The sequence below is a fragment of the Takifugu rubripes genome, chromosome 19, assembly GCF_901000725.2.
Source record: "Takifugu rubripes chromosome 19, fTakRub1.2, whole genome shotgun sequence".
Lineage (NCBI taxonomy): Eukaryota > Metazoa > Chordata > Actinopteri > Tetraodontiformes > Tetraodontidae > Takifugu > Takifugu rubripes.
Window position 1 is genome coordinate 9,025,687 of NC_042303.1, and position 25,939 is coordinate 9,051,625.

At 46.2% G+C, this 25,939-nt stretch overlaps 1 protein-coding gene across 6 annotated transcripts; it reads right to left on the reverse strand.

The window, feature by feature from the left end:
* Positions 1–1,013: 1,013 nt before the first annotated feature.
* erc2 (ELKS/RAB6-interacting/CAST family member 2) lies at positions 1,014–24,342 on the reverse strand. 6 transcript variants are annotated; one of them, XM_029827297.1, is made up of 21 exons: positions 23,974–24,342; positions 20,301–21,091; positions 15,589–15,612; positions 14,326–14,760; positions 14,126–14,200; positions 11,515–11,670; positions 10,679–10,846; positions 10,397–10,564; positions 9,703–9,840; positions 8,624–8,764; positions 8,331–8,471; positions 7,585–7,620; positions 5,819–6,021; positions 5,034–5,156; positions 3,500–3,511; positions 2,850–2,970; positions 2,583–2,743; positions 2,212–2,359; positions 1,413–1,991; positions 1,243–1,310; positions 1,014–1,155 (listed from the first exon to the last, which is right to left on the reverse strand). In XM_029827297.1, the coding sequence occupies exons 2-20, from the start codon at positions 20,964–20,966 to the stop codon at positions 1,284–1,286; spliced, it is 3,522 nt and encodes a 1,173-aa protein (XP_029683157.1). In that variant the 5' UTR covers positions 20,967–21,091; positions 23,974–24,342; the 3' UTR covers positions 1,014–1,155; positions 1,243–1,283. The 6 variants fall into 6 exon arrangements, with proteins under 6 accessions (XP_029683157.1, XP_029683160.1, XP_029683161.1 ...); XM_029827300.1 differs by lacking the exon at positions 15,589–15,612; XM_029827301.1 differs by lacking the exon at positions 7,585–7,620.
* Positions 24,343–25,939: the final 1,597 nt, after the last annotated feature.

The window sequence follows — 25,939 nt, forward strand, 5'->3', positions numbered from 1 at the left end:
TAGGGGACACTGTCTCCACGTTCTAATCTGTAATGGTGTTATTGTGACTGCGGTGATATAAGAAGAAAATCGTTACTTTTTCATCACAGGTCCCAAAGCACCCAGCTCCTCTGCAGTAAAAGGACTCTGCTCTTGACCAGGCCTGATGCCGCTGAGTTTGAGCACCGGCAGAAGCACCATTTTGTTAAAAAGTCCTGCAAAATCGAGGAGGTGCATAGGTGCGTGATCTCGGAACCCCGGAATAATCTGAGTGCTTCTGACCGCTCTGTCGACTGCTGTGATTGGATGGATCAGTGACCTTGGTGGGGGAAATAAAACACGGATGCGCTCTACATCTGCATAGTTTTCTTTTGTTTTACCGTTTAAAATGAGGTAACATGATGGTATTAATGGCAGCCGCAGCCTTAAGGCTAAAACACCGAGATAAATAAAAATAAGGCTTGCGATCAATAAAAATGCTGAACAAATAAAACTAAAACTGGAAACCTGATGCGCGGATTCTGTCTGTGAAGCTGCTCACTGGTGCATATGATCGTGACGGTCAGGCAGAGGGGTCAGATGTTACCGGGATGGGTCAACGGAGCAGTGAAGCACAAGGTACCCTTGAGAACATCAGGTCGGCGGGGGCAGCTAACCAGAGTCAAAGGGGTCAGTCGGGCAGGTGAAACATACAGCGTCCATGATCTTGAACCAGAGGATGGAGGATGAGCAACAGAATGCTGGCAACAGGGGCTGGGTGTTGGCCTGAAAAGGTTAAAGGTACAGCAGGTGAGAGGTCAGATAAGGTGACCTCTGGAGCAGGGCTGCCTGGTTGATCACACGTCCAGTCCAGGAAACCGGACATCACACGGCAGCAGCGGCAGCATCAGTGTCTTTTCTTCTAAATGACATCAGCTCCTGTTCTTAGAGGTCACCTTCAGCAAAGAGACGCCACATAAATGACAGAATGGACCCGTCTGTGCGCCACTTTTATGCATCTTATTACCTGCTGGGCGGCGAGTGTCCCTGCATGACCTGCACCCTCTGGTGCCCCTTCCTTTACCCCCTGGAAAAGAAACTGCTGAGATTTGACAGAGTGAAGGTGGGAAATGTTTGGTGGTGAAGGGTTTCAACATCATGGCATGGCTGTGCTCCTCCCCGTAGTGACCGATTCATCTGCACGAGAGAGAAAAGAGAGGCGGCCAGCTGCTGCGGGTGACCCGCACAACAGAACTCAGGGGCAGAGGAGGCAGTGGATCTCACCCCTCAAAACAACGTCGGAACTTTGGTTGTCACAGGTGGGATTATGCCCAAATGCCCTCGTCATCATCCTGTCGGCGAAGGACCGAAAAAGAAGAAAGAAAACTGTTGTCAGCTTTCAGCCACCATCGATGGTACCGGAATGAAAGATAGATTATAAAAACATGGCTGACCCGGTCTGGGGCGGGGCGGTGACCAGTGTGTGGCGGTCCTCGGACCGGCCCGCCGCGATGGTGCGGTGACGGGTGCCGCGGATGCTGAACGTGGTGGGGGTGCTGCGGGTGCTGGGGGTGTGGGTGTTGGGGGTGTGGTCCTTGTTGAGGAGGGATGTGAGGGTGCTGAGGATGAGGGTGTTGCGGGGGGTGTCCGTGGGGGTGCTGCGGAGGGTGTTGTTGGTGAGGGTGTTGGGGCTGTTGGGGGCGGGGATGCTGTTGGTGTTGAGGAGGGACCTGGGGGTGTTGGGGATGCTGCTGGGGGTGCTGGGGGTGTTGGGGGTGCTGCGGGTGCGGAGCGTGGGGATACTGGGGCTGCGGCTGCTGCGGGTGGGGATGCTGCGCAGGTGTGTGTAGGTGCTGCGGGTGCATGCCGTGTGTGTATGGGGTCTGCTGAACATGGGAGGAGTGGGGATACTGGGGCTGGGCTTGAGGCTGAGGCTGAGCGTGTGGGGGCTGAGGCTGAGGGTGGTGAGGACCATGGGGGGGGTACTGATCATCGTCATAGTTGTCAGCGATGAGCTTCATCCTGCTTTGTGTCTGTAGAGAGAAGATAGAAGAAAAACTCTGGTCAATACATCACTGGAGCTCCACCATCAGTGTTCATAAAAGCTACGCATCAGTTGCTAATGCTAATGCGCGGAGTGAGTGCTGCAATTGAATTCCAAAGTAGAGCTGATGAAACGTTTACCACTCTAGTGGCCTTGTGCTACTCTATTTGTGTTAAGTATATCATTCATTTAGCTGCGCAACTACTAACATGTTGCTTGAGCTGATGCATCAGTTTGTCCCGCTCCCTCTTAAGAGCCATCACTTCCTCCTGAGTCTTCTTCTTGTTGGATGCAGAGAGTTCCAGTAGTGCGATATTAGCATCTTTCTCACTGATGGCTGCAAGCAGCGCCTGTTGCCTGGAGATGACAAACAACATTAGAACCACCAGAGTCTCAACAATAGTAAAGTCAAAGCAGACATAGTACGATTCTTTTAGATTTGGTTGAAATAAAATATGTTTCTGGGAGTTATTTCTCCTGATTCGTTCTGTGTGTGACAATGTGTCCATAAAAGTAACCTTTGGGTTGTGTTTAAGGACATGAACAGTCAGCTGACACCTAATGTGACAGTCGCACTAACTTCATCTCCAGGATCTCCTCCAGCTGTTTCCTCCTTTCCTGCCTCATGTTGGTGAGGTGGGAGTCCCGCTCCTGGAGAGACTGCTGGGTGGAGGACAGACGCTGCTTGGTGGAATCCAGCTCCTGCCTGGTCCGCTCCAGGGTGTTCATCAGCTCCTCCAGCTGATGTTAAAGTGGAAGACCATGTTGAAATAGAAATAATGCCTCTGTTAGAAAAGAGCTAAAATATATCACATCATCATTTATCAATGGACAACTAAATCCAGACCTTTAAGTGGTGGCCACTGTCCATTGAACCGTCCTTACGAAGGTCTTGTCCTAAGCCTTTTTTGTCAACTTGCCCCAGTTTCACATTGGGACCCTTTTTTGTCTGGTCTTTGCCTCCTTGTCTGCAAAATAAAGACACACTATAGAAACCTTTGCCGTGATGTCCATGTAGGGGGACGTTCATCCAGGTCACAGAAATCCAATAAGGTCTAAGGAAGACGCTTTCCTGCTCAAACGAGAGGCTTCTTCATTTCTGGGACTGATGAAGAACTCAAGAAGCCTCTCAGATGAAAGGCGAAGCGTCTTCCTTTTCCATGGCATTTTTTAAATTTACTGTGAATTAAATGGTACAGCTATTGCACCATTTAAAAGTAAATCAAAAATGAACTGGCGAGACAAAACATAGTCTGGAAAAAGGAGGCACGATTAAGCGGGTTAACCTACTGGACCAACAACAAAAAAGACAGCAGGTATAGTGTTTGTTACCATCATGTCAGTTATTTTAGTTCCATTCATGAAATGACTGGGAATAAAAGCAGGAGAGCCACATTTGAATTCACATCTGAACTGAACGCTGGTGTTCGTAAGGGTTTATTCTACTTGGAGATGGGGGTCACAGCAGTGGAGGGTGGGGGGGGGGGGTTTGCTTACCTTGGAGCTAGACTGAAGATGTGAATGATAAAGATAGAAGAGCGGGGATAACAACAAGTAGAGGAGACATTGGAGGCAGAAGACCAGAGAACACAGAAAGAAAATGAATTAAAAAGGCACATGAACCACGAAAACCAAAGAGAAACAAACAAAAAGGAAATATAGATAAGTCACAGTGTTCTCTGTCAAACAACAGGGGAGATCACAGATGTGCTGCAGAAGGGCTGCGACGCTGCCACAGCTAATGCAGAACCATGTGCATCCGCTACCAAGCCTGGCTAAACATGCAGGCAGGACAAGAACATCACCGGGGTAGAGTAAGAGGAGGGGGAGGACGGGTCAGAGCGTCGAGCAAAAGGAGGCTTTGCCAAAGAGGAGTGAGCTTTAGGAATGCAGGGTTGTTTCAGACAGAAGAAATCCGATGGTCGATGGGTTCAGTATACTGTAGACCCTACCTACTACAGCACCTCACTTCCTGAGCACGTGGAGGCCTGGAGCTCAGCGACTGTAATGGTGGACCATTAGGATGAGCATTTCCTTTAGTGTCTGCTAGATCAAGCTGGGATGGGGGGGGACAGGTTAGGTAATAGAGCGGGAAGGCGGTCACTATTAAAGATCACGCGGACAGGGTGGGACTGACCTCAGTGGGATGACTTGAATGTGTGTGTGTGTGAGGGGAGAGGGTCTGTGTGTGTGAAGGTTGGAGTGAGGAGGTGAGAGGATGGAATGAGCAGGACACATGCTCATGGCAGGAGGAGGACTGAGCTCTAAGACCACACACGTCTTATGTTAGCTACCACAAACAGCCAACACCACAAAAGACAAGGAAGTGAATGTTTGTGTGTGTGAGTGTGTGTGTGTACACATGTACTATGCATTTTTAGATACATACTGTATATATTAGATATTTAAACAAATGACATTATGGGACAGAAAGTACATAACAGCCAATTAACAGGGGTTGATGGGAAAAATCACACCAAGGTGCACATTCGTGAAACATGTGCTCACACTTTTACTTATGAATAAATATTTCTATTAAATCAGAACATTGGTGGGGGTGGGGGGGTGTCGAAACACAGCTCAGATTGGATAGCGAACAAAATGGCTGCTGGTTTGCTGAATTCTTGGTGTGATTTGTTTCACTGATGTATAAATTTGGCAACACAGGGACACAAATTAAACTACTATAAAAACATCCAAAAATGTGACATAATCTTGTTCTCAATGCTCTGTCCTGTTTGGACACACACTGATTTGTATGCTGGTTGCAACATGCAACAAAAAGAAAAGCCCAAATAAAAAACATTCATGCTGCTCATATTCTTCATGCCAAAGTAATAAGCAAGAACGGATCCAGGGATCTTTGTATCCGGGCAGCAGTTACACCGAGAACTAGTGCCAGCACTGGGATACAAAGCCGTGGACCCCTGAGACAGCAGGCAGACGCAAGCACACAGCTGAGACCAGATGCAGTTGCTGTCAGAGACTTTAACCCCGAAGCCGAGCTGAGGTGCCAGGGCAGAGCACTCACTTTCCCAGGAAATCCCACACCATGCCCCCGATCTGCTGGGGAGCAGCGGACACAGAAGGGAGCGGGTCAGGGGGAGCTCTGCCACCGGGACGAGGGGTGGGGCGATGGACAGTGTGAGGGGGGCTATGTCAGGGTTGGGGTTGCATTAGAGAGAGTTCAGATGGAGGTGATGAAAGAAGGAGAGTTGGGGGTGAAACGGAGGACAGAAAAGAGGCGCAGGATAGAAAAAAGTGGGTAAAGATGGCAAAAAGACAAGAACACTTAATTAATCAATCACCACGAACACATTAGCGTGACACTGAAAGCACATGGGCCCTGCCTCTAAGTGGGGGGTTGAACTGGTTTTAATAGTCACTGCTGGGACTCCCAGGAGAGGAGAACAGAACCTTTAATTTCAGTCTGACTTTAATTCCCTGTCTGATTAATGACGACGTCTCAGACAATCTTTGCTTTGAGAGCAGAGAGTGCAGATGGCATTAAGAGAAGAGCCACCGGCGTTATTCTCAGGTAGTGCCCAAAAGCAACTAAAAACTGACAACAGTGTATAGAAAAGGGTGTGTATGAGTGCCTAAAACATGGTAAAAGAAACCTTTAGCATGACCTATATTCTGTGGATGGATGGTGATTTAAAAATCTCACACACCCAAAAACAACACCAAAGCAATAATTTCTGGTGACTTGTTGTGGTTTGTTTTACAATGTTCTTAGAGGCTTTAGTGTATAATGTAAGAGCGGAATTAGATCAAAGTAAATTAGGCTGATCAAAGGAGATCGGAGTAAATTACCTTTCCAGCTCGGCGATTTTCTTATCCTTATCGTTTTTTTCGGTCTCGACCTCTCGCAGGATGTCGAGGAGCCTCTCCACCTCCGTCTGAGCCTTGTTGGCTTCGTCCTTGTAGTAGTTGACCTCCTTCTCCAGCAGCTTTACTCGGTCCACATACTCGGGGTTCCCTCTGGGGCCCGAATGCTGCTCCACCTCGTGGACCTTCTGCGCCCACAAACACCCCCCAACCCCGGGGTACACTCAGATATCATTCAACTGTTAAGGAAGCTGTGAGATGTGAGAGACTAATGGTCCTCTGATGTGCCGTGTTTTACATCAAAGGGAGATTTTTTTCAACATTTGTGATTTTTGCACCTCTTAAACTACAAAAGCATTTTGTGGAACCTTCACTCGTTCCTCTCTATGGTTCGGGGGAGGAGATGATGAGTGGCTTGTCAGATTTTGGAGACGCATGTGTTTGAAATTTCTCTCCATCTGATTCTGAATAAGAGTAAAATGTTGTGGATGAGGGCATCATTACTGCACCTCCCTCGTTATCGGTAAAGGAGCCATTAATGTGCTCCATTTAATTAAGAGTTGCAGTCACTTCGCATGTTTCATAGGAAAAAAAACACCCAAAAAACAAGAAAGGAGTGTGTGTGTGTGTGTATAAAGCACATCAACAAGCAAAGATCCACAAACCAGTGGCAGCAAAATGCTAAATTGTTTTTCATTCACTGATCAGAGCTCAATTTAACCATCACTGCTACAGTTTGGAGCTTTTCCTGTTCTCCAGTCGGACACGGAAGCCTTGTGATAAAACGCAGCCACACAGTTTCAGCACAGTTGTCAAGAGACACACAGAGAGCATCCAATAGAATACTGCGGTGACCTCTACCAGTGACCTATTCCTCTACTAACAGCACCACACCGAGACCGGGGGGAAGCGAGGCAACACTCACGGTCACAACATGCAACAAGGTCGACCACGTCATGCAAACCAATGGAAGCTGCACGGTGTCGGCAAGTGTGCGTCAAAGAAAAGGAAGAGAGATCAAGTAAATCTGCTAGCTGAAGAAGCCCTTTGGTATTTTAAACTGTTGTCTTTCTTTAGATGTGGATTGTCATAAGAGTGGGATGGGAAGATATGACACTAGCCTCTCTTTTGTGATACAAAACCACATCAAAATTTGTTTAAATCTCTACAAAAAGGGGGAAAACAATGATTTCAGTGGCAAGAGTGAGGCAAAAAATACTGAAATCAGCTTGGAGTCATTCTAAAGCTGAACTTTGTTGATAACTTGGTTAAAATGACACTGTTTTAGTGCCCAATAATCACTGTCAACAACCTTTCAAACTTCCTCCGCAGGAACAAAACTACAAAACAAGATTGTGAACATCAAATCAAGAAATCAACAAAACTAATTGTATTTTTTTGTTTAAAAACGAAGGAAAAAGTAACCACAGATCCACTTGTTTTCTAAAAGTTCCTACTGACCAAACAAACTAAACGTGAAATAATGCAGCGACAGCTTCACCAGGCGTCTCGCACCCACACACACACACACACCCACACCCACACATACACACACACTGCTGAAGGATGGGATGCACACGACTCTGAGAGCAGAGTGCTAAGCTCGTGACCTCGCTACGACGTGACGATCATGCATCGGGGTGAGCCGTGGGAAACAACAGAACTAGTGCTCAGGACCAGCATGTTTAAAAGAAGTTATCAGCGTCCTCATGCGTTCAGCGGGTGTCTCAGGAAGCTCCGGAGAGACTTACAGGGTTGTTCATGTGACTGAATAGCTGTTCAGCTTGCTACATTGCAAATGGGTGGAGGAAGGAAGTCGGGCAGGAGAGGGATTGTTAGGATTTGATCAGAACAGTAGTATCAGACATGGTTGATCAATAAGGAACAAGGGTAAAGGTGTGATAAATGTCAGAGTTAATGCCAATGCATCAGGGACAAACTGACACAGGAAGGACTGATGATTGGGTCAATCTGAAATAGACCCCGATCCGAATTTTTCGTTTTTCAATTTGACGCTCCAGCGGAGCAGCTTTTCGCCCGCAATCAGTCCAAAACACGTCTTTAATTCTGTTTAGCCAACAGCTCCGACGCTCAGTTTGCTCCTCTCCTGTCACGCCCACGCTGTCACGGCCCAGCGGGAGTGGGGTGAGCAAGGATAAAGGGGAGTGCTTTTGGAACTGTCTCAGTTTTTTCCTGATCCATAGTGAGTGACCACAGGCACGTTAGCAACAGCACATATTCACTCCAGCCTTTTTTTTGCCCAAATCAATACAGTTGATCTATCAAATTCATTTACAAACAATCAACAGTGGATCGAAATGCCGTTGTTAATAATTGTGGCTCATCTGATGCAATTGTAAGCTCCAGAACACCAAGCAATAAAGGACTTTTGGAACTGGGAGAATCTGAATCGGATGATGCCTTTTAATACTTCATACATGCGGCAAAGTATCAGCTCATTGCACGTCACCTGTTCAGAGGTGAGAGACAAACCCACCTTCTGCAACTGCGTCTCCAACTTACTACACTCCTCTTTTTTCTGTTCAATGGCAATCTCCAGCGACTTGAGCTTGGAATCCTTCTTTAACCCAGAAGATGCCAGTGAAGAAGCGTGCTCCTTCAGATCAATCAGATTGGACTGCAGGTGGACAGACGGAACACGCTGTCAGATTTCAAATCAGTCAATTGGCATATCTAAGCAGTCACAGAGTAACACACACACACACACACACACACACACACACACACACAAACAGCCGTGGTGCCACCTCTACATACACTCTCCCTGACCTCCTTCTCTGTTAATTCTATTTGCAGGCTGTTGACTTTCTCCTTCAGGTCCTTGTTTTCCTTTTTATAGGACTCCACTTCTTCCAGACGCTCTCTGTCTTCCCTCTCCCGCTGGTCCTTTAAACGCTCGATAATCCTCTCCTAAAAATACACACATTAAAGGACACACAGCTTTAAAACAATAAAGTCAAGAGCACAGCGTAAACGTTTGTCAAAACGAGTAATGATAGTTGAAGTCTGAAGCTGCGGTTACACAAAAAGGCTTCCTGCTGTTAAGATCTTGTATTGTGTCTGAAAAAGTCTGCAACAACTTTTTAATGAGTGAAGTTTAGGAGAAACTGTGGTTGGTTATCTCTTGGTGGAGCATATCCAGAATCAACAAAGCTGGAGAGAACAAGTGTTACAGTCCATCAAGACCTGAAGGTTGAGCGTTCCAGTGCTCCTTATGAGGACATCTGAAGAAGCACCCGGGCCCATGGACTTCTTTCCCATTTCCATGGATACCTTCTTCCACAGACAGATTACACACTAGCTCCTCTATCCCTGATTATAATCAACATAGATATACGACTGATGGTAAGGGTGAGGTTTTCTGGATTTGTGGCATCTACTCCACGTCTATCCATCTGTGGCTCTCCTTCAGGTTTCTTCTTTTTCTCTAGTTTTTCTGGCCTGTTCAAGGGTCTGGCAGAGGGGGTCACAACTGTGCTGCTTGTATACACAATGTCTGTGATTTCAGACTGTAAATATGTTTGACCGATGATCTCCAGTAGCCAGCGCTGTTATTTATTGCAGAGGTCTTCACTTTTATTTTATTTTTTAAAAAGTTGCTACTCATGTTGTATAAAGGTGATGCTGCTCTGGCACCGCTGATGGGAAACTCTAGAGTTCACACAGATCGTAGTGTCATCCAATGCTAGTGCTAATGGAAGAAAAGCAGCAGTTAAGGACAACTTTGACACGACCAGTAGATGAACACACTCACGCACCAAATGAATCTATCGTACGGTGGAGATGGCATCAGCGCAAACGTTTGTTTCTTTTACCGCAGGCTCACGGGGCACCGCCGGTGAACATACCTTCTCAGAGAGGGCTTCCTCCAGGGTGGCCAGGGCGGTGTCGGTGTTACTGGAGTCAGTCTGCAGTGATTTGACTCTGTCCTTCAGGTTTCCCAGCTGCTTGTCTTTGTCTCTTAGTTGCTCCTGCAGGTTCTCAATCTGGCACCGGAAGATTGAATTTAAATGCAATATCTTGAAGGGTGGTGGAGCACAAATTCAGTTTAATGGCACTTCAGTAGAAGCCTGTTCCATTTTATGACTCTGAAGTAGGTATTTTGAAAAACAACAACATGGACACATTTAAATCTGTATGAGCGTATGCTATCATAAGGAGATATTATATTGCTAAACAGAATTACTAAACAAAGCAAGGGAAAAGAGGGGAAGTGGACAGGTCATGTAGAGAGGGAGTAACACTGAGTATTTATAGCACACACACTCTAGAATCAGTGAGGCAGAAATATCTTCATCCTCATCTTTCTATGGACACTTTCCCCCGGAGCGCACCAGAGACTCTTAATGGAGACAGTAAGCACTCAGCGTTGCACCCTCACTGGTTTACTCCAGGAGACATGAAACACTAGCTCCATTCATCTTTCATGTCAAACTAGAAATGACAGGTAAATAAACTCGGGCATCGTAGCAGGAAGCTTAGTGCAGCCGTGAACCCCATCCCAGACATTTCCTCATATTCATTGGTATTCACATTTCTCACCTTTTTCTGCAGAACATTGATTTTGCGCTCCTTGACCTCGAGCATGTCCTTCATGTCCCTGATTTCTCCAGCGAGCGTGCCCTTCTCCTCGGTGAGGTCCTGCAGCTGTTTGGTCTTCTTGTTCAAGAAGGACTCTTTCTCCTCCAGACGCAGGCGCAGAGCATCTACCTGAATTGTGGCACAGTTAAAACAGATCCTCATATAAACTGAATGAAAAGAGTCAAGAGGAGTGAAAATAAATCTGTTTCCTTGAGGCTACAAACGTTGGACACCTTTCCTTACCTCTGTTTGCAGGATGGCAGCACGTTGCTCTTTGGCAGTGAGAGATTCTTTGAGCACCTCGATATGCTGTTTGCAGTCCGAGTTCTGGTTGTTGAGAGTCTCGAGCTTCGTCTGCAGAGCCAGCAACTCCGACTCCTTCTTCGACAGCTCCTGTTTCAGCTGGTCAATCTAAACGCAAGCAAACCGGTGTTTGGGGGGAAAGGTCACGGCCCAGGTGTGCGTTCATGTGCAAAAGAGAAAAAATTAAACAGCGCACTGTTTGGATGCTATTTTTCTTCAGTGTGCTGCTCCCTCATTAAAAATGCATTTGGAACTGACTCCCCTGCATTCATCATATTTTATACATCATCTCTATTCATGATTGATGAAAAGAATTCTAAAAATAGAACAACAAAACAGTGGCTGGTTTGTGTTTGGTACAGGTTAAAAGTGAAAGATTTAAACATCTGGAGGCACAATTGAATCCACACAGATGGGCCACAGACGTCACGATGGGGCAGCAAAGTTCTGCTGATGGGCAGAAGCCAATCATCCTACGTCCTTACTGAGGTCGGAAAAGCTCTGATCAGATTATTGACAAGATGACAACATGCTAAATCTAATGGCAGCATGCGCTAATGTTGCCCCTGTCAAAGGCTCTGCTTCAAAAATGGCAGTGAGTCCCTGATAAGGACGTTTTGCTGATGACAGCGAACGTTAAAACAGACGATTTCAGTGACGCATCAGTTTAATTTAAAAGGCTCCAATCTGCACACGTCTGGTTGCCCCCAAAAACAACACGTCAGTGCAATTTTTCAGCGTACGTGTGAACACGAAGCAGAGCAGATGGTGTTTACCTTGGTCTTCATAAACTTCGAGTGGTTCTTGTAGACCTCCATCTGTTTGATCTCCTCCTCTCTGTCTTCTGTGTTCAGTAAGCTGTTTGCCTTCAGCATTTGGATCTCATCCTCCAGATCCCGAATGTTGCGCTCCAGAGAGGCAATTTTGGTGTCCTGCACACAAACATGCAGAGGAGACACACCTCAGAACGCTGCCTGAAAGGTCCACAAGTTGCATGTTGAAAACACATCTAAATGAGAGACAAGAGTCCAGGTCAGACAGAGAAGGGAAGAAAAAAAAAATCGAGAGGGAATTTTCAAAAAGACAAGATGTAGCGGTGAGGAAAGGCTGGAGGCAGCAGCGTCTCCTGCGGATATCACAAGCTCGTTCGCAGGAGCTCAGAGGATTAATCACCATTGGGAAATATTGAGCACACATCCAGCATGGAGAGATCAGTCAGGACTGGAAAGAAAATGTGCACGGGGAAAGGGAGAAAAGTCAAAGCTGCAGCCTTCGCGGCGGTTGCTTGCAGATCAATGCAGAATTCAGCCTCCCGACTGCAACTGCGAGCGCAGCGTTAGCTTCATGGCTTTTTAAATAAATAATACGATGTCTTTAAGATTATCCATGGTCCGTCTCCTTCTCCAGCAGAGCCCAGAACAACGCTGGTGGCTCCTCTCGCTCTCTCTGCTGTTCTCTCCTCGTGGGGGCTCTGGACTTATGAACTTGTGTCCGGGGGTATGGTCGGTAACTGCCCACTGTATTAGCAACATGGTCAGGAAATGGAACGGAGATTTACAGACTTTCCAAAAATAATCTTAGTGGTTGCTATTAGTGCATGAGCACCGAAGACTCACATGCACTTCGCCCTGCCATTGGATTTCACCTCACTCGCCGTGACACACGAATAGCATCAATGAACTAGCATCACTGCACAAGACAAATGAGATCGTACCTTCAAAGGAGGGAGATTTTTATTCCATCCACATGGAATCAATGACCTGGTCTGTAAATCTGGCTCCTAATCTGTCTTCTCCCACCCCTCTGTGTCTCTATTTCTATCTATTTCCCTGCATACTGGCCTCTCACTGTCATAAACAACCACACCTGTTTCCATGGCAGCAGCAGGCAGGCTATATGCTGTGCACTGTCTCTGGTGAGTGAGGAGAACAGGGCGGGAGAGATGTAAGGGGAAAGGGAGGGAGAGAGGGAGGATTATTTGTGCTTCCATCAGCAGGATAGCAGTGGAGGGAGTGCGGAGAAGGGAGAGATGCAGGCTCTTCCGGCAGATAGGAGAGGAAGGAGGAGAGGACGAGTCTTCCCTCGCTTTGTATGCAAATCAACAGGATCCCAGAGCACAGATGTCACATGACCACGAGGAGCCTGCACCGTGCAGACACAGCCAAGCGACAGGGGCTGTGTCAGCTCGGCGATGATGTCATGATTTATTTTGAGGAAGTGATGTCAGGCCTCTGCAGTGAGGCTTGGTCGCGTTCAACAGTTGCGCTGCTCAACCTCACACGGGCGGCTGGTGCAAACTGACAAGCTGTAGCTGTATCGGCTCCCAAGAATCAAATAAATGTGCGCGGAAAAGACAAGTGGATGATGATGGGGGGCAAAAAGCAACATACTCCTTATGGGGCATTTCTAAACTGTCCCTTCAGAGCAGTAACACAGTTCATTCCTCAGCCAATATACTTTAACAGTAATATGCAGATCTGAGACAACATTGTGCACTCGCATATTACATCTTGATCAAACATTCCAAATATCCTGCGTATTATTAGATACCAGCTTTTAAAAACCTCAGGCCAAAACAATGATAACAACCACAAAATTGCATGTGGGTTTTCTTAAGCTTCCTGCTGCAGATACTAAACTTTAGGGTGGTTGGTGTGTGATTCACGTGTGTGTGTGTGTGTGCTGTGATAGACTGGTGGCCCGCCAGGCTGTATTCCTGCCTGCAGCAACCTTCTTATAACAGATGATCTGCAGATTCATATTTATGTTTGCCCAGCTGCTGGGAGAGCATATGGGTGCTGCGTCTGCGTATCTGTGTGAGTGAGAGCGTGAGCCTAGCATTGACTCAGCTGCTGATAATCACACCGAAAACAATGGATTTTCTGAAACGCGTAACAGAGTCGGCCTCGTGTTGGACCAGCAATGAATGAGGCATTTCCCTGTGCAAAGGTCAAGATCTAGTTTAAATCTTTTCCACAGAGTGATCCTTTAAAATGATCTAAAACATACTTACAAGATATAAAAAAAACCCCAACCTCCTCAGTATAACGAAACTGTTGAATCCTTTTCTTAAATCTCTCCTCAGATAATTGGACCCATGGATAATGAATCATGCATCTCTGAGAGATCTCTGAAGACAGGCTCAAGGCCTGAAGAACTGGGGATTATCTGACAGTCAATAAAACAGGAAAACTGTAGGGTCTTTTGATGTGCTAGAAGCACCACTGTCCATCTAAATGCACTTTTAAAGTATTCAAACAGCATTAGATAACAAAAAAAGAACTAAACATACAGATTTTCTTGGTGCTTCACAGCTTTCACTTAATATAAGTGGTTTCTTGTTCAGAATGCTGTTTGAACGTGTGTTCGAGACAGTGGGGATCTTACTTTCATCTCTATGATGGTTTGCAAGGCCTTGGTCTTGCTTGGATCCTGGTGCAGCTGATTTCTTCTGTGCAGCTCCTTAAAGAAAAGATAAAGTGGACGTGTGTGTGAAGGCTTTACAGCAACATTACACCTTCCATGATCAATACACGCCGCAATGTAAGCAAACTCATCTGTGCTCCTCAACGCTGATCTTAGAGTACCTCTCGGAGATGAATGTTCTCCTTCTCCTTTTGATCCAGTATGACCTCCAGGTGTCCCAGCTGGGCTTCAGCCTCAGCGATGCGCCTGGCCCTCTCCTGCTCCTCCTCCTCGGACGCCCTGCCGGGCCCCGGGGGCAGCCCTTTGCTCTGCAGCATCTCCAGCAGCTTTTTAATGGACTCGTCTCTGGCGCCCAGCGTCTGTTTCTGGGTCTCGATCCTCAGCTCCATTTCCTCCAAAGTCTTTCTCAGCAAGAAGAGCTCCTTGGCCTGTCGGTCGTGTTCGGCCTGCAGCCTGCGGAAGTTCTCCTCCGTCAGCTCGATGGTGGTGAAGTGCTCGGAAGCCGAGCGGTTGCTGCTCTCCTGCTGCAGCAGGTGGTTCAGGTCTCGCTGTGTGCGCAGCTCATCCTGCAGAGCCTGAATGGTCATCTGGAGATGCTGTGTGTGTAATACATGCACACAGTTTTAAAACCAACCTGCTCAGATGTGTGTAGAGCTATTACCCAAGTGTAGTTTCAGTTAAATATAATCAGCTTCCTTCCTTTAATTTCGTGACCAGGAATCAATTTTTCTTTATTCAAAAGTGGCTCCGAGTCGAAAATCACAACGTGTTCCAAAGGATCCCTAAGGGTTTAGGCTTGTTGTTTGATTGCTAATCAAAGCAGAAACTCCCATGATGAGTCCCAGCAGAGCATCAGAGAACTTTGCCCTTTTACGCTCCAACTGAGAGGCCTGCATACACACAAACTAATAAAGAAAACCATCTGTTTGTTAATTGGGCATTATGGGAAAGTAGAATGCAATCATGACATAATATAAATGGGCTGTTAGCAGGGATGATATGGATGAGAGCCCATCTGTATGTTTGTCTGATGTTAAATATTTTTACAATAATACCAAAGCTAATAATAAAGGCATAGCAATATTTCAAGAAATGTTTTGTCTGTCACAGACTGACTAAGACTAATCCTCGTTTGTCCCCAAAAAAATGGGCCATCTGAGAATTTGGAACGACAGTTTACAGGCACATTTATACTGACACAATTAAACTAAGCAAGTCCCTTTTTTACAGTGTCAACAGGGGGAAATGTGAGGGTTTAAAGGAAGAGGGGTCAGACCAAACTGCTGGAAACAATCCACTATCATTCAGAGGCTGAGAGGAGAAGGAGTATAGGTGCAAAGGGACTGCCAGGTGTCTGAAAATACACGGCACACAGGTGACTCTATGTTGTGCACACAAGGTGTGTTGCAAACATAGGGACAAACCTTGGTTCTCCTGGCATCCAGCAGCTGCAGAGCGTGGACAGAATGAACAGAAAAAACAAATGTGTGGTGAAACACAAATGTCAGAGAGTGATGAGACAGAAAAGGATGACCAAGGCAAAATAATCAGAACCTTAAAATGAGGGCCAAATTCTTGTTAGGTCGTTAGTGATCAGTCTTGAAAACATGTTTTTTTTTTCTTTTTCTTAGTAAATATGATTTATTTAGGATAAAAGATTTAAAAGTGCTGCGATGGTGTTATAATCAACCTTTATCAAGCTGTGTTATTTTTTATAACTACTTAATAAGTAATAAAAGGTGAGATTAATCCTCAAAGAGGACACTTGGTCCAAAATCTATTGTGTTTGATGCAGTAAGAACTGCATTATGTGCAAATTAAGGTGATGTTTAAAGAAAAAAAAAAAAGCAGAAATAGTAATTACCAACGATCGGATGATGTGTTTTGAATATTAAAGCACTAAAGAGTAATTTACTCAAGCATCAATAAACAATGTAATTACATCAAGGAAAAAAAATCTAGCTTGGTGTTGAAACACTTGAATAGAAGGGGGGGGGGGGGGGTACAATATAAATGCACATCTCTGACTCTGAACACCTGCAGTGCGTTTTCTAACTGCGGGGGGGCGCTGTTTACCAGCAAAAGCTGCTGGATTCGCTGCCGTCTGCAGACCTGCTGTGATTTCCAACAGTTTGAGTCACACTCTCTTGTGTGAGTCAGTGCTTTTGCACCCACAAAGAAAAAAGGCGTGATTTGTTTGAAATTTAGAATGTCACACTCAGGGCTGCCCAAATGCTAATGTGCACATCGACTAATGCTCCACCCCTCGACCTCCATATGTTGAAAAGAAACAATACGTAATAATAATCAGCTGACCTTGAGGAGAGATTCTTAAGAAAAACAGTTGTGGTGTGTGAAACACTGCAGTTAATACTGTGTTACACTGTTAATCTAAACTCATGTTGGTATCTCCCCTCTGGTCATTGGTCGTCTCTGTCCTGATGAATAACCCACCGTCAACTTCTGGATGGATTTGAATGAATCACCTCTATTATGGAAGTCTGAGTTATAATGAGTACACGACCGATCTTCCTGTGTCTCCATTAAATCTCCTGCAGAACTGTGCTCGGTCCCGTGTGGAGGTCGTGACAAGTCCAAATGTCCTAGCTTTTTGATTTCCATCGACGTTTGGAGATGGTTCACACAATTAAAAGGGTTTTTCAGTTACTAAAGAAGAGTCCCGGGTTTTCGATCATCGTGGGGTTGACACAGAGTCAGTAACCACCCTGTTGCAGTGTGCTTACAGACGTATGAGCTGAGAATGAACCCTTTAAAGACACTTTAATTACAGCACACTAAGACCTTGTGAGTCATTGAGACTTGAATGGGGCTTAAGCCATTTACAAGGCAACTGGGTGATAGTTGGTGTCTTAAGCAAAGACCTCTTAATAATGGTCCCAGTTTGACATTGCTGACCTCCTTTAGTCCTCCTCCTGGATTCTTAAATAGGTTACAATAACTCATGTCTGCACATGCTGATGCTAGTGACACCAGCTTACAGTACCCCTGGGTGTCTGAGCTACTGTAGCTGTAGATGTGTGTGGGTGACAGCTGACACACCGACGGTCAGAAACCACTGAGTCAGAGCTGCCTACTGCGTACTACGGTCTCAATCTGTGTGTTGTATGGCTCACAGAGTACCATTATACCTACAGTGATGACAGTGAACGCAGCATTTATTTAGCTACACTTCACTTAAAGAAAGGCAGTGATGTGCGCAGCTGCAGAAAGCTTACATCTGATTCCAGCTACCCTGAGTTCCTCCTTCCTCCTTTAACAATACTATGAGTCGTGTCTCTCTCTCACTCTCTCTTACAGAAAAGTCCATTTCCCCACATTTATTTTCATCTTGTTAAAGCAACATAGTGAGAAAGGGAGGATTCCTGATGGTTCAGGACATCCTGCAGCCACGTCGCTTTTCCCTTACAGATGACATCCTTTTACCTTTGCCCTGGAAAAAACAACTCTCCCTACAGTCCAGATAGAGCCTCCCAGTTGGTTCAGTGAACACAGATTTACATGTACTCTGAACAGGCCCAACAGGTCCACTCTGTGTAAGTCAGCGTGGGGTCTCATTTTCAGCACAATCTTCTCATGTCTCAGGAAATGGTGTCCACACAGGGGCAGACTATGGGGAGCCTTAGCCTCCATTTTGGGGATTGCATTGATGACAACTGACTGGATGGGTGAGCAGCAGTGGTCATGACTCAGCCAGATCTGCTACATTCTGCTCGCTTCCCTCCAGCTACACATTTTTTTTGCCAGCTTCGGCTCGGCAAAATACTCTTCTGATCATATTCGGCGGTTCAGCGTCGGTAATACCCAGAGCTGCTGGCACGGTACATTAAAAAAATATATCATACGGAACCACGCAGGGCTAATTATCACCTCCGCTCGCTAATTAACTGTATAATCAAACTAAAAGACTCAAAATCAGAAGGATGTAATTTACGTGACAGTAAAGTCTACAAAACAAACTGCCAGAATCATTTCCTACTTTCTCTAAATTGTGGTTTAAATCAGAGGGCTTATTTTTCCAAATTAAATAATGCATGATATTTGCTTAAGCTAACAGGAGGCCTGGGGCACCTCCTGCATCTGCAAATGGTGCATCAAGACAAATAATGATTGGCCTGAAATGACAATTATTAATTAATTTGCTCCTGTGTCAGCATCTAAACTCGTCCCACTGTAAATGGACGCTTACGTAAGGACGCCTCGCAGAACAGACATCAAGGTAGAAATGACCAATTACAGGCGCTGGGCACATGGGCCTTTTATTAGCTGACACACTTCATTAATGGACGCTTCCTGGAGGGATATAAATATAATTCAGCACGATGTAGCAGCCAACACTGACGGATGGGCAGAAGGGGGGGAGGGTCCCCTCTCTTTGTACAGAGCACAGAGGCATGAAAGCCCACTCGGTGCAGCTCGTCTGCAGGCTGCATAAGGCCAAGCTAAAAATATTACATGGATTTATGAGCATTTAATTGCCCTGAACATAAGAAGTAAGTGAAGTGATGAATGTTGAGCAAGCGGCAGTGGATTAGATTTAACAGTCCTGCAAACACGTCCCTTCACACTCTCGTCGATTATAAATAATCAAAGTGTCCGCTCTCAACTGGTTTTTAAGCAAAAGAGACGCATATAATTTACTTTTAGCAGCACGGCTCTAAATGATAAATCAAGTGGAAGCTTTCTTTTGTTGCTGTTAAAAAGGGAACGTTCGTCTGATAAGAGAGATGGAGCGGCGTCATTTAAAGGTCATGCTATTGCTATCCCTCTACGACCTTGAAGGGCGGATGGATGGGGGTTCTCTTTGGTTAATCAGCGGTCTCCCGGCTCCTTGAGCTTTGGGCAGTGAAGGGAGCACCGACAGAGTGGCGCCAAGACTACAGACTGCAGCCGGTAAAATAGAACCTTTACGTACATTGTTCACAGCCTGATGCATCGAGCTGCCTCTCACATCTTCCACAAGCGTTGCTCCACACAGACGCTTAAAACAGCAAAAGTCGCTGCTTTTTTTGTTTCGGTGTTGCTCTGTTATTACAAAACTGTTAAAGGCAGGGAGAATTAAACAGAGTCCATTAGCCAAAGCAGAGCAGCAGAAATCAGTAAATAACACATGTAAGCAGTGTAGAGCCGACTCCACGCTCTCAGTGGGGTTCCCACCTCGGTCTGAGGTACTTGTTGATGCGCAGCTGTCAGTGAGAGATCTAGCTGCCAATCTGTGACACCCACATCAACTCAATCTGAGGAATCGGTCATACTGCCTGTAGATGAAATCAGCCACACGGCGGCTCCTATAGTGTATCAGCCCGCCACAGCATCAGCAGCCAAAATACTGGCCATAATCAATTGAAGGTACAGTGTTTCCTTAATTGTGCCGTGGATTATGCAATGTTAAGGGACGTTAAGGGAAATCTTTGGTCCCTTAAGTGTTTCTGAGCAGTATGACTGAACGCTAGCCAACCGGTCACGGCCGTGGCCGGAGAGAGACATCAAATTAAACACTCATCAAACCTTTTAATGGCTGTAAAGTGTTGCAAATCTAGATCGTTTATACCATGTATGCTTTATCTTGAAGGATATTAAGTAATATTGATGAGCATGAGAGAGGCAGAGTCGGCGTCAGGAGATGGGAGAGTAAAGCAGGAGGACATTAAGCACGGGTGACACTTGTCTCTGGCCCTTGTCCCTGTTCTTGTCAGAGACAGATTTAACTGGGCCACCGCTGCACCCCAGTGTTCAGACAAGAAAAACACCTCTGACGTGTCACACGCTCCGGTCGGATGATCATCTCAGAGAAGACTTGATAATGCCGTTTCCTTCCCAGAAGTATTAAATATTCAAGTGCAATTTTTTTTTTTTTTAAATCTGTGAATTGTTCGATGTTTTCGCTTAGAGATCAAACATCAGTACTTCAGATTTTAGGAACGGGGTTTGAATCGGCTCCTCTGGAATTGATTGGGAAACTTATGTGTATTCTAAGGCCTTTCCAGAAAGGTTCCTCATGTATAAGACAACCCTGGAGTGAGGAAGACGAGCAGTAAAATGGAATGAAATCAGGGAGAACCAGCCCACCAGCTGAAAACTCCGACAGTCCAGAGTGGAGCATGAGTGTGGACCTCACCTGGTTCTCCTCATGAGTGACCCTCATTTGCTCTTTGAGGATGGATGTGCGGGCGGCCTCCTCCTTTCTCATTATTCTCTCCTTCTTCAGCTCAGGACTCCAGAAGCTCTTGATGCTGTTTGTGGAGGATCCCAGCTTACTGTCCTTCAGGTCGAGCTCCCTGCGCAGCAGCTCGTTCTCCCTCTGCATATCCCTGAGCTGGGCCTGCATCTCCAGGAGCTCCCCTCCGCTGCCCCGCACCGCCTGCCTGAGCAGGACAGAGGGCACCCCCTGGTGGTGCAGCATAGAGAGGGAGCCCAGGTCGCTGTAAGACAGGAGGTCGGCATGATGAGGTAGCCCCACAGAAGCGATGTTGGGACTGCTGCCCATGGCCATGACGCGGCCCCCGTACATGGCTCGGCTGGTCGCGCGACCGAGCGTCATGGTGCCCTTTGGGTAGGTAGCGGTGGAGCCCACGGCCTCATGGTCGCTCAGGTACATGGGCCCTGAAGTAGCGTAGGCAGCATTCAGAGACTGGATGTTTTCCATGGAGAGCGTCTTACCGCCCCCACCACCCCCACCCCCACTGTTGGCCCTCCGATGGCCCAGTCTGGGGGACCTGGGCAGGCGCGGGGACCGCGCAGGGCTGCTTTCTATGTGGCCTACAGCTCGGGCACTACCGTACATGTCCTGTGGATTGGCGGCAAAGCCAGAAGAGGGTCCTTAAGAGGAGCGGGCTGAAAAGAAGCTGCTTTGACTGCACATGGGGGGCTTATGTAAGTTGTCAGAGGTGGAGCTCAGCAGAGCCAGACCTGAGGAGATAAGCAGAGGAGCACCTGTTAGTGACGTTGGTCTGGATGGAACAACACATTAGATCTTAACATAACGTAAAAGCTCACGTAGATTTTGAGATGCAATCCATTCAGATTGAAATATTACAAGAAAACAAAAGCCAGATGACTTGCTTCAATTATTTTTCTTTTTTTTGCAGCATCAGCATAAGAAATGTACCTAAAATAATCTACTTATAACCCTATGGATCCCATCATCCTGTTTTTTCCCAGAGTTATTACTCTGCAGCACCACATTTAAACACAGAGAACGGCAGCAATTCTCTTTATTTTAATGAAAATGAAAAAAAATCTGAATGAGAGATGGTGCCTCGATGGGTGGAAGCCTTAATTTTTAATGCGTTAATAATGACGCTGCCATTTCCTGCTGTAGATGTATGACGGCCTATTACAGATTTAACTCTGGAGATGATAGATACAGTATGAGCCGAGTCGTTACCAAAGGGAGGGGATCTGCTTGGATCAACGTTTTTAAGACTACCTTATTATATACCTTATATTATTAAATGTTTGTATGCTGGGGTGGAGGCTTCTGATCATGTAAAGTGCTACATTTCTCTTCTAAGATCAGTGTTTTATAAAAATAAAAAAGTTTGATTGAGCGATAGTTAAGAAGCAACTGTTGAAGATGGAGACTGGGGGGAATGAACTCCAAAATCTCTCTCCTCTGGTGTCATTTGCTGCTCAGACCTAGTTCCCATGGTGACCGTGAGATCTTCACAATGAGAACATACTTTTCCAAGAGGTGAGAGAGAGAGAGAGAAAAAAACAAACAACTTGGCAACTCGGTGGCGTGCCAACAAGATGGTTGGATGGATGCTCGTTTTATGCTTTTTATTACCATGCATATGCTTTTATTTGTGAGGGACAGAGGAGATGAGAGTCGGTGACGTGGGGAACCGTCTGTCAACAGGTGCCCCCCCCTCCTTTCCCCAGGAGTCTGGATGACAGCAACCTCAGCTGTGATCACGGCCTGGTGGAGGGGCTCAGACAGGACCAGGTGAAGAGGTGAATGGGATTTTTCACATTTGAAAGGAACCCCCCCCCCCCCCCAATTATTTCTAGGCTTAAAGGGAGGGTGTTAAGACTTTGCTTTCATATGCTAAGAATACATTATTCCCTCTGCGAGACACTGGCAAATGAAATTGAAATATGTGGCCGACACACAGCAACAAACGCTGCGGCTCTTATCTACAACGGTCAGCTTGCCGCAGCAGGTCTGCAAATTCCTGCAGGGAAATGCCTTCAGAGCAAGAAAAAACAACCAGCAATCGAGTAATGTGCAGCCAGTTAAAGGCGAAAGCGGCAAAACTGAGTAAAATTAGGGGGGGGCAAAACATCGTTTGACAAATTACGATTTGCCCGGCGACATTCAAAATCTGTCTTTGGCTGAAGAAAAAACTCTGGAGTTGGCAGAGATTTCTCTTCAACACACTTGGTTGTCATATTTTTATGCACCTTTGTCCAAGTGGCCGCTCCGGTATCTGCTGACATGTCTTGTTAACACGCTTATGACACACAAATGTCAATTAAACAGAGAAAACGGACAAAGGCCCTCAGAATGGAACCTGCAGCGGTTTCAGTTTTAAAACAATCCCACAGCTTTCAAATCAACCGATCAGGCAGTCGATCAAGCACCAGCTTGAACAGGCCGTCTTCTTCACCAGCCCTTCAATATTTTCAACAAAGCCCCCCCAAGACTACATCTCCAGTGCCCCGAGGAGATAGAAATGAGCCACGGTGTAAAATCGCAGTCTTTTATTACAGAAATTGTGATGTTGCTGTTGCACTTAAGGGGCGCCATCTCGGAATGCCAATTGTCCACCCCACCCCCACCACCCAGCTTTATTTCCCAGGGAATAATCACGAGAACACAGAAAATACATGTGAACGGTTATTGATTCATTTCATTTTTCCCCCCAGGCGTTCCTCCTCCCCAGCTGTCACGTCCATTCCTTTTCAGACGTGGCTGAATTGTGGATATGAGGAGTAATTATAGTTATCAGGAGCCTGAAACCTGCATGGCAGCAGCTTCTGTAAAATAAATGGTAACTGGCAAACCAGGGGGCAGCGGTGCGTTAACAGCAGAGCGGATACAGATGTTCTGAAACACACATTCCACCACAGGCCATGATAGAGCGTTATTTATGGCAGGAGGACACTTTTCTATAAGGCTAGAGTGGCATTTAAAAGCCAGCGAGCATGCACTTCCCATCTTGTGTCCGCCAAATACTGAAAAAGCTCTCAGGTTTGGGGTTGACCATATTTACGGATAGACTAAATGAGCGCACCAGTATCATTCCCAGACTTGAGAAAAGTGCAACACAGGCGTGCATTATTCTATATTCCCCTTCTTCAATGGTTGACCGGTTGAGAGCACCAAGTGTTCTGTTCCAAAGGGCCTGTCCGGGCTTCGTTTGCCCATTGCCCGGCACAGAAAGGGACGTGTGGAGGGTTACCCACACCGACCTTTGGAAAATAATTATATGCTTAGAGATCGTCGGGCTGCATCAAATTTGATGGAGCGTCGAACGAATTGAATTCTGATTGGGCCTACATGTTCGACGCCTCCAGCGTGGCGTGCGTCGAGTACCTGAACGCATCAAAGGGATGTTTCACCGAGGAAACAGGCTAAAACCACTTCCAATGCACACGTCGCTTTAGCGTCAAAATGTACAATATTCTTGAGCCCATAAACCGGCAAAGAGCGAGCAGGAGCAAGATTATCGCCCCCCCTCTTCCCATTAGACACTTTCGCCAGGTCGCTTTTAAAACGCGGAATTAACAAAGGCCACTTCCGTTTCTCCTGGTTCCTGCGCCAAACAAAGGAACAGAATACGAACCTTAATCGATGTTACTGCCTCTCCTTCTCGCTTCTAGACGGCATCTTGTCGTCTCCATTCAGCCCGGCAGCCTCCCTCCCTCAGCATCCTGCTCTGTCATTGGGCCGCCGACACACACACACACACACACACACACACACTCACACACACACACTCCTCCTCTACGCACCGCGGAGCAGCATCACTACCGCAAGCGGCAGGAGGCGAAGGCGGAAGTGGTGCCAAAGGGAGCGACTGCACATGGACCTTCCGGGGGGAGTCGAACCCTCGCCCCTGTATCTTGAACCTAAGCCCGCCTGTGCAAGGTGCGGGCGGCTTCGCTTCTTTCTTCCTCCAGAAATCAGTCTGTGAAGCACCTGTCCCGCCCACGTGTGTGACGCAGCCCTGACGTCATCTGACGTCACGCGCACCCCACGCACGGGAGAGGAGAAAAGTCACTGTATATGGAAGCAATATCCAACATATGAGGGAGTGCGTAGATTAGGTAGATGTGTGGGTGCAGTGGCCACCTGATTAAAGGTGCACCTGCCTAAAATATCGCCCAAATCCCTCCAACAGGACTAATCTATGCTCACGTTTGAAGATCTAAATCCCTGCGTGCGTTTATGTAAGTTTTATGTTGTGAATTTTATGTTCACATTGTGACTCTTCCCCTCTTTTTTGTGGCATTTGCACACCATCTCAGATGATCCTTATTCCCAACAGACCATCTTTTTAAAAAACCCATGTTAAGTAAAAGGGAAAAAATATTTCTTTATATCAAACAACAGGGAAAATACAAGTGAAGCAGTGACATATCATTCACAAAAGTAAAAAAAAAAAACCTGCTCATCTTACTGTCATAGCAAGATCAGTCTAAATTCATGACAGCCTAAATAGTGACTTCAACGTGAGGTGATTTTGCCCTGTGGGCTTTTCCCAAAACAGGGCGATGTGCCATCGGCTCCTGTCTGTCGTGCCCTCACGTCTGCCTCTGAGCTCTCTGGAATTACTGGGTCTTTCCTCCCCTCTACAGTGTAAACACTGATGCTAAGTGTGCTTGACAGGGCCCAAAGGAGAAGCATTAGCATTTATGTGTCTGAACACAAATGCACAGACACGGAGACCCTTTTTCCCACCCTTCCTTCTGCACACATTCAAGGTTATAACATGATGAATATGAAAGTGGAACACTCGAAGAGAGGCTTGTTTTCAACTTTAACATCATGTTGCCACACGTGACCACTTGGCCAGTGGTGAAGTGCTGATATGTGTGTTGATATTGCTATGACACGAGCATTAAAACAAACAAACCTTTATAGAATTTCAAACTGAGGTGTAAATGAGTTTTATTGTCCTACTTAACACCATTTATTCATGACTATCTTTGATTTAATTAGCGTTTGTTGAAACAGATGTTTAAATATTAACAATTAATCTAATCTAATCTAAATAAAATATACCCTTTAGTCACTAAAGCTCGCACGCCACCCCTCAGTGCCGCTCTCTGCTGCCCTCCTGTGGACAGACACGAAAGACCACGACTGAGGTCTCATGTGTTTGTCTAAGCGTGACGTCAACAACAAGGGGAAAGATTTAAAATGAATGTCACGTGTGGACAGCTTTGCTGTTGTGATGGAAAAAATAAATGCACCGATGTACGAGACGAAGCACGTCTGCTTCTGGTCACGCTCAATTCCCACCCTCCAGCTGAGTCACAGTTCCTCTCCAGGTCGTCACTGATGGGAACCTCCTGAGAGGTTGTGGCTCATATCTGCTGTTTCCTGGAAATGAATGAATATTGGCTTTTAAATTTCAACCTTGTGGCTCACCAGCAGTTATTTAATTAAATTACGTGTTAGCCAAGTGACCCCCACCAGAGCTTGGTCAAGATAAACCATCCGCCAGGCGCAGTAAACAAGCACTGTTTTCATGTGGATGAACTATGATAAGAATAAACACTATAATATTAAATATTTGTTCCTTT